Below are 15,654 nucleotides of genomic sequence, written 5' to 3'. Positions count from 1 at the left end.
GGAAGGGGGGGCGGGGCCAGAGGCGCGAGGGCGGGGCCTAAAGCTGAGAGGGCGGCGGTAGCGGCGGCGGCCAAGACCCAGACATCTGGGACTGTTGTTGTTCTCTCGAGGTGGGACCGCCTCAGTCCGTTCGCCCAGAGAGACCAGGAGCTCGTCTAGTGGGAAGGAGGCGCCCGCGTAACCCCTCTCTCCTGTTTCCCCAAAGCTGCGGCCGCGTAACCCCTCTCTCCTGTTTCCCCAAAGCTGCGGCAGGACCTGGCACAAACGTCCTGCGGTTGGTTTCCGATGCCTTTCAGTGAGGAGGGGTCGTCGAGATCCCGGTGAGCCCGCGTCAAGCTCCTCTAGCTCGGTGTCTTCGCTGGATCCCCATTCATGCACCCTAGACTGGCTGCCATGACTGAAAACGCAGAGGGAGACCTGAACTCCAACCTGCTCCACGCCCCCTATCACACTGGGGACCCTCAGCTAGACACAGCCATCGGGCAGTGGCTCCGTTGGGATAAGGTGGGTACCTGGTCAGCAGGGCATCCTCCCCCTCCTCCTGCACGCCCTCCCACACCGTGTACGCCCTTGCCCGTCCCCACCCGGTGCTCGGCAGGCTGTGGGGGAGATGGCTCAGGCCATGCGGCGGGAGCTAGCGGAGCTGGGCGTTGCCACCCACCTATGCCTGTGCTGCCTCCCTGGGGCCGTCTGAGCTGGAAAAGGACGCCTGTAGTCGCTTCATTTTGCAGGGCGAGAAATTGCTACCTTCCTTCCTCCTCCCCCCTTCCCGCCCCCCTTCAAGTGTGTATCATGTCCCTTTTGTCAAAAAAAAAAAAATTATAATAATTAATCATCATCATCGTAAGTTATACCCTTAATAGAGATATTTATTTCCTTCCCCCTTTCTTCTCCCTTGACTTCCTTCTCTGCAAATCTGAAAGTGGGTGGTTTTTGTGTTTTTTTTTTTTTTCCGCCTTCTGGGACGATTTCTAACCACTCTCTGCTTTAGCGCTGGTCTGATGTGTTTCCACCTTACGTCGCTAGGTAGTCGCTGGTCTTTTATCGCTCCCGCTCCCGTGTATTCTCTAATACCACCTTTTGCTCTTGAAAAAAATAAGGGTTCTCTTTTTTCCGCTGGCCAGAAGTTATTTTCTGAAAGTGTCCTCTTCCAAAAATCATGTTTCCCAGGTTTCATGCGATGCTCGGGATACAGACTTGTATCCGTTCCTCCTCTGTTCCCCGACCCGTACTCTCTCCAAATTGTTGTGGTGTTTATCTTGTGGAGGCATACGGGATGGATATATGAGAGCTAGAATTAAAATGCAGCCATCTCACTTGTAAAAGAGGCCCTTAGCTCCAACAGAGGAAGATGATCCAGGCTTTTGCTTTGTCGAGTATATTAAATGCATTTGTTGAAGTAGAGACGGCAACGTATTTTAAATGGAATTAATAATACTGAATTAAAGAATTAACGTGGTCATATGTGAAATCACGTTATTCAACTTCCTAAAGGATTATTAGCCTTCTGAAAAAGTTTTATTTTCACTTTGTTCAGTCATTCATGGGTTCAGCAAAAAATATCCATTGAGTATTGGGTAATGTTTCAGGGCCTGTTGGGTCCAGGGTATGCTAGAGGTGAGGAGGCTAGAAAGGGTTCCTACCCTCAAAAAGCCTTCAGTCAGCAAATAAGGAAGACCAACAAATAAGCAATTACTTGTTTAGTATTACATGGTCATATGTATCTTGGACATTCTAATTCTTCCTCTGGAGTCTAAACCAGTGCATTTCAAACTCTTGAAGTGCATGCAGATCACCTGGAGATCTTTAAATGCAGATTGTGATTTAGGAAGCCTGGGGTGGGGTGTGAGATTCTGCTTCATAATGAACTCCCAAGTGATACCAGTGCTGCTGGTCTGTGGACCACACTTTGAGTAGCAAGGCTCCAGAATGTTCTGAATGAGCTACTAGAGCACTAACACCCTCTTTGTAGGATTTGACCGTTTATACAAAAAATACATATGTACACACACTTTTTTCAGTCATGTACAAAATCTGTGGTATCCCACTGATTACAAGGATGTGAAAAATGCGAATAACTTTAAATCCATTTTGCCTGTTTTTATTATTGCCTGCTGTGAATATAGTTCCTTGTTGTGGAAGGATACAAAAGAAGTGAACATTTACAGATTACTCTTCTGCTTTTGGTTCATTAGGGAGGAGGAAGCCTAGTAGGAAAAAAAAGTTAAGGCTTAGCATACTGTAAATGATATAGCTTTAAACTGACCATATATATCTCTTCAGCAGAGAAATCTAAATTACAAATAAATGTTATCTTTATAGGTTTAATATAGTTAATTGCTATTGTTTAAAGCCATCTACTGTCAGTAAAGAAATGTGATTGCACTTATGTCTTTGTGAAGTGAAAGGAAGATGTATGATATTCAAAGACACTTGTAGAATTCCAACACAGTTTAATTTACTGGTAACTATTATGTGTGTCAAAGCCTTTGGCCCTTCAACAATAGGAGTTTGTTTCATTGCCACAGGTGAAATCTTTTGTTCTATTTAGGTGCCAATTTTGACTATACTTTTCCTAATGGGTCTTTTGATTTTATTATTTCTAAAAATATTGGCTGAGTGAATTTATATTAATTGTTCATGCTGTACCTAGACATTGTTGGATATACTGAAATGTGACAAGACTATGAAATACATATACACGTAAAAAGATAATGCTGGGATGGTATTGGTGGCAATTTAATGGTTTATAGGCAGTTGGTTTTTATAGGAGTATAAAAGTAAGTGACCTGTGGACTGGGATAGTCAAGGAAGACAATAAGAAGATGGGATACATATAAAAAGAATGGGGAGAGCCCTCACCGAAAGTGGAAGAGAAATTAATTTATATTTAAAGGGCCTTCTATATACAAGGTACTGACTGAAAACCTGTGGGAGACACAAAGAGTAATTAGATATGGATCATATTGTCAAAGAACATAGAAGGGAATATAAAACAAAAGCTTACAAATATAATACACGTAGCAAGTAACAAGGAGAAGGAAATGGCAACCCACTCCAGTGTTCTTGCCTGGAGAATCCCAGGGACGGCGGAGCCTGGTGGGCTGCCGTCTATGGGGTTGAACAGAGTTGGACACGACTGAAGCGACTTAGCAGCAGCAGCAGCAGCAGCAGCAAGTAACAAGTGCTTTTTAACAGATTTAAATAAGTTTAATAATTATTTAATAAAAATAATATTTACTTAACCAATCCCTCTCTCAATGGGAAAAATGCTTTTAATTAGTAAGGAAAGATACATCTATTGTAGATTAATAGTATAGGTAAGCTAGACTGTGGTGTCCCAGGGCATTGAAACATTGAGTGCAGAAATGTGAAACAATAGTTTGGATTTACAGCATTTATTGCATTACATGTTGGTGATGACATGTGTGGTCTTCCAGCATAGAGAAAGTGAGGTAATACCTGATTAATACCTTTTTTTTTTAATAGTGAAAAAAAGAAGCTACCAAATGCCCTGATCCTTGATGACTCTGGTGAGATACATAGTACCAAGTCATAAGTTGATCTAAAAGCAATTTGTTACTTGCCCAGGTCACTAATATTGCTAGTTTTAGTCATAGTGGGTGGTGTTCTTTGAAATTTCTTCATAAAACAGGTGTTATCTGTGCTAAACCCTTCAGAATTAGTTAAAATTTAGACTTGTCAACATTGAGAGGAAGAATATTCCAAGTAGAGATAAAAACATTAATGTGTATACTTAGAAAATTTGTTTCTGCAGTAGCTTAGGGTACATAGAAACTGTTGGAAAGGCATGTAGACCAGGTCATAGAAAGGCATTAGTATGTGGTTAGTGGCCTTGAATAAAGGTTTATGAAAGTGTTAAAACAAAAATAGTGCAAGAAGACAGGGTGTTTATTGGAGATGTCCCAGGTACCCCTTGCTGTTGCTATGGAGTGACATACTTTTGCTTTGTTTACTATAGTCCAGGATCTGACCCTTGGTTCTTATCCCTTCAGACTAATTTGTTAGTCTGTCTTGTCTCAGAATGGACTCATGCTGCTCAAGGTCACAGTAACTGATGTCAGAATTCAGAAAGCTGTTTTATTAATTTATGGTACAGATGTAATATAGACGAATTTGTCTCAGTCAGGCCATTTTCTAGATGCACCATTAGGGAAGTGAAAGAATCTGAAGATTTGTAGTGATTATGAAATCAAATCACAAGGAGTCAGATATATGGCATAAATGTTTAACAGCATTAGCCTGTAATAAGTAAATGCATCCATCTCTCTGATGGGACTGTCCTACCACCGGAATCCAACAAGTTTGTGGATCAAAGTGTTCCTCCTCCAGCCAATGCACAGATGACACCACTGCAGTGTTCTCCCCTTCTATCTTTTAGAGCTAAGGTCCCCACTTCCTTCATAATGCTTTCAGACATTCTATCAAATTACAGACAAGTCTTGCTGGCTAGAAGCTAGGTTCTCTATAAACATGACAACTCTCTCCTGTTTTTGATATACTGTAAATTTTACCATTTTTGAAAACAGTCTCGTCAAAGACATTAAGCCCTGTCCAAGTTTGGGTGTGTAAATGTGGGTAGGGAGTGGGATGAGGCCCAGGGCAAAGCTGCTCAGACAGCTGTAGTGGCAACAACTATATACATGTGGCAACAACTATATACATGTTGACAACAGTGTGGAGGCAGGAATTGGCCATGGCATTTTGAGAAATAACAAGTAGAGTGCTGTGGTCTCTGAAGGTAGGTTTATGTTGAGAAAGAGCAGAATGTAAAGATAGATTAATCAGGTTACGGTTATGAAATGCCTGAAAATAGAAATAAAAGACTTCATCCTAAAGGCAGTGATTTTCAAACATCTAGCAATGAAAGTTTTCAAGCAAAATACAGCCCGCATTTTAAAAAAAATGGTGAGTGAATTTCCTTTTAAATCATCATGGTGTAATGGAAAACACACCCATGAAGCACCTTTACAGAGGTTGTCTAGTCCAGTTTCATTGTGCAGAGACCCAAAGAAGTGGAAATTATCAATGGTGGTAGATAGAACCTGAATCAGAACTTGAATCTGCCACCTAGTTCAATACAGTTTTTATAATGGTTTAGTCGCTAAGCCGTGTCTGACTCTTGTGAACCCCATGGACCCCATGTGACCCTGCCAGGCTCCTTTGTCCATGGGATTCTCCAGGCAAGAATACTGGAGTGGGTTGCTATTTCCTTCTCACTTTTTTTTTTAAATAATACTAGTCTATATTACATTTTTTGTTAACATTTTTCTAATACTTTACATAATTTGGCATTTGATTGATGAAGAATACTTATCACCTTGTTAATTTTAGAAAATATTAGTGGTTATTACTTGAATTTATTTGTGTAGTGTTTCAAACCTTGGTGATCTAAATAATTTGATATTCACAGCAACCCTGTATGGTAGGCAAGTTAGGTATAGTTATCCCCACTTTTACTACTAAAGAAACTTAGTTTCAGACAAGGAAAATGACCTGCTCAAGGACATATGGCTTTTAAGTGGTAGACTTAGACCTAAATCTAAGGATATCTGATCTTTACTCTAGCTTTCTTATCACTGTACTAGACTCTGTAACTGGAATGTTTAATAGATGTTAGTGACATCATAAACCAAGTTTCAAGGACCTCATTAAAACCATTTTATTGGTTTTTGTAAAAGCTGAAGTAGACTATAATATTCTGCAGAATAAATTGCCATGGAATTTTTTTTTAAGAGCTGAATTTGCTGCTTAACAGTTACTTTGGTTTCCTTGGCAACAACATTCTCCCTCTGTCCAAGACATTTAGTATGTAGAAATTAGGGTTTGGAGATATATATATACATATATATGTAATATATATGTATGTATGTGTAACACACAAACATACACACATTTATTTGTTCCTTTTGTATATTTCCAAATTTCTTACATTTTCTCTTTAGTTTCTACAATTTTATTTTTAAATTTATTTTTATTTATTTCAAAGAAATACATGCTTATGGTTTTTTAAAAAATAGTAAAAAGAGCTTATAATGGAAAGCAGTGTTCCTACTTACCTCTTCTCATCCTCAGTTTGTTCCTTAGAACCCATTTTTGACTTCTTAGTTATTGTCATGACCATAAAAGCTAGTGCCACTATTCCTTGATTTATTTTACATATTATCTGTCAGATACATGCTGTGAAAAATGAGAGCTCACTCACCCTGTTCTCTGTCCTGACTAAATTACATTATGCCATTAGTTTTACTTATTCTTTTGAAAACTTAAATAATTTAATTAGTGCTAACAAAGTCTCCAGGACCGTAAGCCCAGCTCACACACAGCTCCCAATTAGCCATTCTGTTTGAGAAGAGATTAGCAGAAAACATGCCCATGTATTAAAAACCAGAGAAAACCTGTACCGCTTCCCAGAAAAATTGGTAGATATCAGTGACTTACCAAGGATCAAGTTATGTAAAAAAAACAAGCAGCATGAAGAGTGAAAACAAAGCAATGGACCCAGAAAAGAACCAAGGTGAAGGAACCTAACAACTTAAAATCAGTTTTAAAAGGTAACCTCCAATTAAAATAAATAAATTTATATTAAAAATAAATAAATAAAAACACATATATTATTAAATTTTAAAAAGTAATTATTCTATCAAAGAAAGATGCTATGTAAAAGGAACAGGAAAGAAAAATGAGCTCTTGGAAGTTAGGGGGGCAAAAAACTGTATCCCTTCACCCCCTGCCAAATGCAATAGAAAATATAAAAGTTCAAGTTGAAGAAACCTATAGCAAAAGGAAATAGAAAATATGAGAGAAGCTGACATGAAGGAACCACCCCAGGAGTCCATGGTAAAGAAATCACAGGTGACCTGTGCACTAGTTCGACACTGGACTTTAGAGAAATGTATTTTAAAAAAGAATGCAAACTCTGTGCCATAAAAGAGAGCTGGAAGATGTTAATGATAATGATGACGATGGCTTGTTATTTCTGGCAACAGCAACATCAAAAAAAGAAAAGCAGTTAACCGCAGATGGAAGAAAGGGAGGAAGGGGAGGAGGGAGGGCAGGGAGGAAGGAAGGAAGACAGACTTGAATAAGCAAGTTATGGTTCAAAAGTGAAGCAAACTACAATAGGGTGTGATTTTTAAGGACTTAATTGATGGAGCTTAAGGGGAAAAAAATCCATTTGATCTCAGCACCTTCAGGCGACTCAAGGTGAGCCTGGAAAGATGACATTTTATCCAAGCCCGGGGTCTGTAGTGAACAATATTTACATAATCTTAACCTAATACTTGGAGAAGGCAATGGCACCCCACTCCAGTACTCTTGCCTGGAAAATCCCATGGATGGAGGAGCCTAGTAGGCTGCGGTCCATGGGGTCACTAAGAGTCGGATATGACTGAGCGATTTCACTTTCCCTTTTCACTTTCCTGCGTTGGAGAAAGAAACGGCAACCCACTCCAGTGTACTTGCCTGGAGAATCCCAGGGACGGGGGAGCCTGGTGGGCTGCTGTCTATGGGATCACACAGAGTCGGACACGACTGAAGCGACTTAGCAGCAGCAGCAGCAACCTAATACTTGCAGTATTTTCAGTTTTGAGGATTAAATCTGAAGACAAAACAGAAAATTTAAATTTTTATTGTGGTTAAAAACACATAAAATTTACCATCTTCACTGTTTTTAAGTGTAGGACTTCCCTGGTGGCTCAGATGGTAAAGCGTCTGCCTACAATGCGGGAGACCCGGGTTCAATCCCTGGGTCGGGAAGATCTCCTGGAGAAGGAAATGGCAACCCACTCTAGTCTTCTTGCTTGGAGAATCCCATGGACAGAGGAGCCTGGTAGACTATAGTCCATGGGGTCACAAAGAGTTGGATGCGACTGAGCGACTTCACTTTTTCAATAGCATTAATCAGATTCTCATTTTTATGAAACAGATCTCCAGAACGTTTTTGTCTTGTGAATCTGAAACTCTATACTCATTAAAGAAGTCCCCTTACCTCCATTCCCTCTAGCCCCAAAACACAGTGTTAACAACAGGGGAAACAGGTGGGATAGGAGGGTTTAAGGGAACTCCCTGTACTACCTGTTCAATGTTCTGTAAACCCAAAAATTTTTCTAAAAATTCAAGTCTTTGATTAAAAAAAAAAATACTTGAAAGGGAAAGGATTCTTATTTGAAAGCACCCTCTTCTTTCCCATCTAAAAATGTCAAAATAGGTAGACTGACTATTTCTTCCTTTTATTTAGGGTCTTCTTTGCCCTGTTTTTTCTTTCAAAAAGGAGTTTTGTTTAGTTCCTTGAAGTTTTCTACAAGGCCATTAGAAATCTATTTGGTTATATCTTTAATCTAGAATTATTTTTTCCCCATCTCTTCCTTTCCTCCTATTTGAAAAATCAGAGAGCCAAGAGAAGCTAACGAAAAGAATTTGTCTTTATTTGGCTCTTCCAAATTATACTTACAAAAGTGAAAGTGAAAGTGTTAGTTGCTCTGTAGTGCAACTCTTTACGACCCCATGGACTGCAGCCCACCAGGCTTCTCTATCCATAGGGTTTCCCAGGTAAGCATACTGGAGTGGGTTGCCATTTCCTCCTCCAGGGGATCTTCCCGACCCAGGGATTGAACCCAGATCTCCCACATTGGAGGCAGATTCTTTGCTGTCTGAGCCACCAGGGAAGTCTGACTCTGCCACCCCGTGGACGGACTGTAGCCCACCAGGCTCCTCTGTCCTTGGACTTCTCCAGGCAAGAATACTGGAGTGGGTAACCATTCCCTTCTCTAGGGAATCTTCCTGACCGAGGGATTGAACCCAGGTCTCCCGAATTGCAGGCAAGTTCTTTAGTGTCTGAGCCATGACTGGGACTGCCACAACAAGAGACACCTCTGCTTATAAGATACATTAAATTAACTAAAGAATGTAAATATTATTAAATGCCTCTAACTCAGATTTTCATGGTCTCTCCCTGGACAATCTAAATTTGATTTATCTATCCTTGTGGGAAGACAGTGTGTTTTGCTTATTTAGTTGTTTTTATTTATTTCATATGTCTGTTCTATATTTTAAAAACACTTTTTCCCCCAAATAAAAGGTTGGGTAGTAATTTAGTGTAGATTTTGCTAAAGGAGTATTTTTTTCCATTAGTTACTCTCCGCATTATTGCTAATTAGTACTGAAGCTGCTGCCCTCTGGTGTTGGGAGTTAATGAAGAAAATAATTAATGCTGGTGGAAAGGATACAGATAGTGTATCCAGTCTTGCATAGGGTCTCTTATACCAAGTAATTTAATGAGGACTATATTTTACCAAACAAAACTATGAAAATGGTCTTATTGAATGCTCAAAAGAGTATGAAAATTATAATGTAAATGAAATATACTGTGCTTCTTAGATGCAAAGTCATCTTAGCTTTCAGCTCACCAGACTTTGTTAGAAAATCTTTTCAGTGTAAGTAGTAGTTTTGTGGTTTCTGCTTCAAAATTTTCTCATGTAATTTTCCCTCTGAAATATTCTATTATTTATTGCAAGTAAAAACTATTAAAAACCTAAATGCCCACCAATCAGAGAAAGGATACATAAACTAGAATACTGCAGCAGTTGAAAACCTATCAGGGAAATTAAACTGAATAGGGGACATGCAATAACAATGAAGAGATTTTTTTTAATTGAGGTATAGTTGATATACAATATTGTATGTCAGGTGTACAGCATAGTCATTCAAAATTTTTATAAATTATATTCCATTTGAAGTTATAAAACATTGGCTATATTTCCTGTGATGTACAATATATCCTTGTAGTTTATTTTATACCTAGCAGTTTGTACCTCTTAATCACCTACCTCTATTTTGCCCCTCCTCTCTTTCCTCTCCCCATGGGTTTTTCTCTGTATCTGTGAGTCTGTTTCTATTTTGTTATATTCATCTGTTTTATTTTCTGTATTCCACATATGAATGATCACATACGGTATTTGTCTTTCTCAGTCTTACTTTATTAAGCACAATACCCTCCAGGTCCATCCATGCTATTGCAAATGGCAAAATTTCATTATTTTTTATGGGTAAGTACTTTTGCATTGTGTGTGTATGTGTGTATTACATCTTCTTTATCCATTCACCTGTGGACACTTGGGTAGCTTCCATAGCTTGGCTATTGAAATACTACTGCTATGAACATTCAGTTCAGTTCAGTCGCTCAGTCATGTCCTACTCTTAACAACCCCATGGACTGCAGCACGCTAGGCTTCCCTGGCCTTCACCAACTCCTGAAGCTTACTCAAACTCATGTCCAACAAGTCAGTGATGCCATCCAACCATCTCATCCTCTGTCATCCCCTTCTCCTCCCACCTTGAATCTTTCCCAGCATCAGGGTCTTTTTCAATGACACAGTTCTTCACATCAGGTGGCCAAAGTATTGAAGCTTCAGCATCAGTCCTTCTCATGAATATTCAGGACTGATTCCTTTAGGATTGACTGGTCAACCACTGTTTCCACTGTTTCTCCATCTATTTGCCATGAAGTGATGGGACTGGATGCCATGATTTTAATTTTCTGAATGTTGAGCTTTAAGCCAACTTTTTCACTCTCACTTTCATCAAGAGCTGTTTAGTTCTTCTTCACTTTCTGCCATTAGGGTGGAATCATCTGCATATCTGAAGTTATTGATATTTCTCTGGGAAATCTTGATTCCAGCCCAGTGTTTCTCATGATGTACTCTGCATATAAGTTAAATAAGCAGGGTGATAATATACAGCCTTGATGTACTCCTTTTCCTATTTGGAAAAGTTGTTGTTCCATGTCCAGTTCTAACTGTTGCTTCCTGACCTGCATATAGGTTTTTCAAGAGGTGGGTCAGGTTGGTCTGGTATTCCTATCTCCTTCAGAATTTTCCACAGTTTATTGTGATCCACACAGTCAAAGGCTTTGGCATAGTCAATAAAGCAGAAATAGATGTTTTTCTGGAACTCTATTGCTTTTTCCATGATCCAGCGGTTGTTGGCAATTTGATCTCTGGCTCCTCTGCCTTTTCTAAATCCAGCTTGAATATCTGGAAGTTCATGGTTCACATATTACTGAAGCCTGGCTTGGAGAATTTTGAGCATTCTTTACTAGCGTGTGAGATGAGTGCAATTGTGTGGTAGTTTGAGCATTCTTTGGCATTGCCTTTCTTAGGTATTGAAATGAAAACTGACCTTTTCCAGTCCTGTGGCCACTGCTGAGTTTTCCAAATATGCTGGCATATTGAGTGCAGCACTTTCACAGCACCATCTTTTAGGATTTGAAATAGCTCAACTGGAATTCCATCACCTCTAATAGCTTTGTTCGTAGTGATGCTTCCTAAGGCCCACTTGACTTCACATTCCTGAATGTCTGGCTCTAGGTGAGTGAGTGATCACACCATTATGATTATCTGGGTTGTGAAGATCTTTTTTGTACAGTTCTTCTGTGTATTCTTGCCACCTCTTCTTAATCTCTTCTGCTTCTGTTAGGTCCATACCATTTCTGTCCTTTATTGAGCCCATATTTGCATGAAATGTTCCCTTGGTATCTCTAATTTTCTAGAAGAGATCTCTAGTTTTTCCCATTCTATTGTTTTCCTCTATTTCTTTGCACTGATCACTGAGGAAAGCTTTTTTATCTCTCCTTGCTATGCTTTGGAACTCTGCATTCAAATGGGTATATCTTTCATTTTCTCCTTTGCTTTTCGCTTCTTTTATTTTCACAGCTATTTGTAAGGCCTCCTCAGACAGCCATTTTGCTTTTTTGCATTTATTTTTTTGGGGATGGTCTTAATTCCTATTTCCTGTACAGTGTCATGAACCTCCGTCCATAGTTCATCAGGCGCTCTGTCTATCAGATCTAGTCCCTTAAATCTATTTCTCACTTTCACTGTATAGTCATAAGGGATTTGATGTAGGTCATACCTGAATGGTCTAGTGGTTTTTCCCACTTTCTTCAATTTAAGTCTGAATTTGGCAATAAGGAGTTCATGATCTGAGCCACAGTCAGCTCCCGGTCTTGTTTTCGCTGACTGTGTAGAGCTTCTCCATCTTTGGCTGCAAAAAATATAATCAATCTGATTTCGGTGTTGACCATCTGGTGATGTCCATGTGTAGAGTCTTCTCTTGTGTTGTTGGGGTTCAGTTTGTGTCAAATGCTTTTTTTGCTTTTTTTTTTAATTAAAACTTTATTTTTAAAGCAGTTTTAGGTTCACAGCACAATTGAAGGTAAAGTACAGAGAGAGATTTCTCATATTCTCCCTACCCTCACTCATGAATAGCTTCCCTCATTATCAACATCCCCCACCAGTGTGGTACACTTGTTAGAACTGATAAACGTACACTGACACATTAATCACCCAAAATCCACTGTTTCCAGTATGCTGTTGGGCCTCACCCCACAGACCTTCATGCCTTGTATTTGCCTAGCCTCAAGGCTGAAGAAAGAGCCTACAGTCAGCAACAGAGACATCAGTGATTTAATGGACAGGGGCATCTTACATGTCTGAAGCAAGGCCCTGGAGCAACACCCCATCATGTATGGCAGATGGCATGGCAAGTAGTCTTAGTTATTGGGAAAGGCAGTGAGGGAATTTACCAGTTAGCAAAGGAAATTGATGTCAGGTTGGCACATCAGTTACCAGGGAAACCAGCAGAGGAGCATCACTGCCCCTTTGAAAAACTATCATATTGGAGCTGTTCTGATCTGGAGATTAGAGCAATCACTAGCTGGAGCTGGGGGCAAGTATGTCTCTGTGATTAGGAAGGAAGGTTAGTCATGTGAGTAGAGTGTAGGTGAAGCAGGGACTGATCAAATAGAGTGTATTCAGGGAGGAAGAGAACAGCCATCTTGGCCAGCCTTATTATACGTATGTTTTATTCTTGGTAGTGTACATTGTATGGGTTTGGACAAATGTGTAATGATGTGTGTCTACCATTATATTATCATGCAGAATAGTTTCACTATTCTAAGAATCCTCTCTCTCTCTGCTTAGTCGTGTCCGACTCTTTGTGACACCATGGACTATAGCCCACCAGGTTCTTCTGTCCATGGGATTTTCCAGGCAAGAATGCTGGAGTGGGTTGCCATTTCCTCCTTAAGGGCATCATCCTGACCCAGGGATCGAACCTGCATCTCCTGCATTAGCAGGTGGATTCTTTACCACTGAACCACCTGGGAAACCCCAAGAATCCTTTATGTTCCACCTGTTCATCACTTCCTCAGCCCTCAGCCTCTGGTAGCCACTGATCCTTTTAGTTTCCACAGTTTTCCCTTTTCCAGAATGTCACATAGTGGGAATCACACAGTAGTTAGCCTTTTTAGATTGGCTTCTTTCACTTAGTAATATGCTTTTAAGTTTCCTCCATGTCATTTCATGGCTTGAGAGCTCATTTGTTTTTATCACTGAATAATAGTCCATTGTCTGGATGTACCATAACATTAAACAGTTTTTTTATTTTGTGATATCATGAATTATAGTGATTTTTGAATGTTGATTCAACTGATATTCCTCAGATAAATACTACTTGGTCATAATGTATTATTATTTTTATATATTTTGTTAAGGATCTTTTTGTATATTTGTTAGATTTTTGTATTAGGATTATGCTGGCCTTATAAAATTAATTGAAATGTTCCCTGCTTTATTTTCTGAAAACCTTTTTGTATGATGGTATTATTTTTTCTTTAAATGTTTGATAGAATTTGCCACCTAACCCATCTGGGCCTGAAGCTTTTTGAGAACAAATACAATTTCATTAATAGATATCGGACTTTGAGGATTTTGTTTCATTAGTTTCAATTCTGGAAAATTAACTTTCCTCAGTTTATTTAGAGTTAATATTATACCACTAATATTGTAAGTTCTTGCAACAGTGTTGGCCCATTTTTTATCAATACCACCTCCATCCTTTATCATTTGTATCACTTTTTATAAAAGTGTTATAGTTTTTGCTTTAGTCAGTCCTCTGCATTTTAAAGACATTAAGAAGAAAAAACAGTCTGTTTATATTTATCCAGCTTTCTACTAGATCCAGTGCTCTTCATTCTTTCCCCAAAATTCAAGTTTCCAAATGATATCCCTCCCCTTCAACTTAAAGAATTTCCTTTAGCCCTTATTATAATACAGATTCACTGGCAATGAATTCTCTTAGTGTTCTTTATACATATGTTAGATTTCTTGGTATTGGATACATCTCTGAGACTCTATTTATTTTTATCTTTTTTCTCTCTGTATTTCAGAATAGATCATTCCTGTTGATCTGTCTTCTAGTTCATGGACCCTTTCATCTCCATTCTGCTATTAAGACCATTCAGTAAATTTTTAATCTCAGATATTGTATTTTTGAGTTCTAAAATTTCCATCTGGTTCTTTTCTATAGTTTCTATTTCTTCTGTGAGATGTCTCATCTTTCCCTGCATTCCAAGAGCATTTTTCTTTAAGTCACTTGTAATAGCTCTGTTGAAATCCTTGTTGGCTAATTCCAACATCTGGATATGTTAGGGTTGGTCACCACTCATTATCTCTGCTCCTGAGAGTGCATCGTGTTTCTCTAACTCTTCATTTGTCTGATAATTACGGATGCATCATGGGCATGATGAGTGTTATACTGTGGAGAGCCTGGAATCCGTTTTTCCTCTGGAGAGTGTTTATTTTGTTTATTTTAGTATGTAATTAACTTGGTAGAACTCAGACTATACACGCTGTTTCCTGAGAGGTTTCTCAAATCTCAATTTGTTTTTTTATCCTTAGCTGATTGTCTATCCCACACTTATATAGTAGAGGAGTCAGCTAGAGTTTGGGACAGTTGATGGACAGAATGTGGGGTTCTCCCTGTCTAAATCTCCCCTTTCTTGGATGCGTACTCTAGTGGGTATGGTTGCCCTGAATCCGGTGCTCTGTTTCTTCGGGCCATAAGGACCGTGGGATTTCCATTGGTATTTCAGCCACTGCACAAGGCTCTGACTGCTGTCTGTTCTCAAAAACCATAAACTTAGGAAACTCATCTGTGCTGGTTCCTTCTCCTAAGTGTTAATTCCCTTTTAGAATCAAATCTGTATTTATTCACTCTCTCGGACTTTAAGGTCTTGTGGATTTTGTTTTTGTTTCTTTGTTTTTCATTTGGTCTGAGAGGTCACAGTTGTTATCTGTGAGAAGGTCAGATATGGTTGGAATTTTCTTGGCCAACACAGGAAACAGGTGGTACATGATATTTTCTATGCCATTTAAAATTATTACTTTCTGTTTGCTGGTATAGAGAAATACAGTTGTCTTTTGAACATTGACCTTGTATCAAAAACCTCTTACTATATTCTAGTAATTCTAAAAATTATTTATTCTCTTTAATGTGCCCAGTCATTTCATCTGCAAATTATGTGAGTTTCATTTCTTCTCTATTCTTGTACTTTTTGTCTGTTTTTCTTGCTTTATAGGTTTGACTAGGACTATAGGATTTTCTGTCTTGCCACCCCATCCCACCCTGCCTTCCTCCTTCTCATTCTTCTCTTCCTTATAGCTTGCCATTATCAGATTCAGGAAGTTCCTTTCTATTCCTTATGTGCTGAAAGTTGAAAGTTTAAACTTACTTATATATATCTTAGGGGTTTTTTCCCTAGAAACAAAGAGGAATTTCTGTGCAAGTGATTTA

General features: G+C 39.0%; 1 protein-coding gene across 1 annotated transcript in view; it reads left to right on the top strand.

Annotated features, from left to right (window-relative positions):
- The first annotated feature begins 393 nt into the window (after positions 1 to 393).
- PGM2L1 (phosphoglucomutase 2 like 1) overlaps positions 394 to 15,654 on the top strand; it is a 54,461-nt gene continuing 39,200 nt past the window's right edge. The window contains exon 1 of the mRNA XM_068988901.1: positions 394 to 504. Coding sequence (XP_068845002.1) covers positions 394 to 504 — 111 coding nt within the window. The remainder of the gene's footprint in view (positions 505 to 15,654) is intronic.

The sequence above is a fragment of the Capricornis sumatraensis genome, chromosome 16, assembly GCF_032405125.1.
Source record: "Capricornis sumatraensis isolate serow.1 chromosome 16, serow.2, whole genome shotgun sequence".
NCBI lineage: Eukaryota > Metazoa > Chordata > Mammalia > Artiodactyla > Bovidae > Capricornis > Capricornis sumatraensis.
This window is presented reverse-complemented; position numbering and strand designations above follow the sequence as displayed.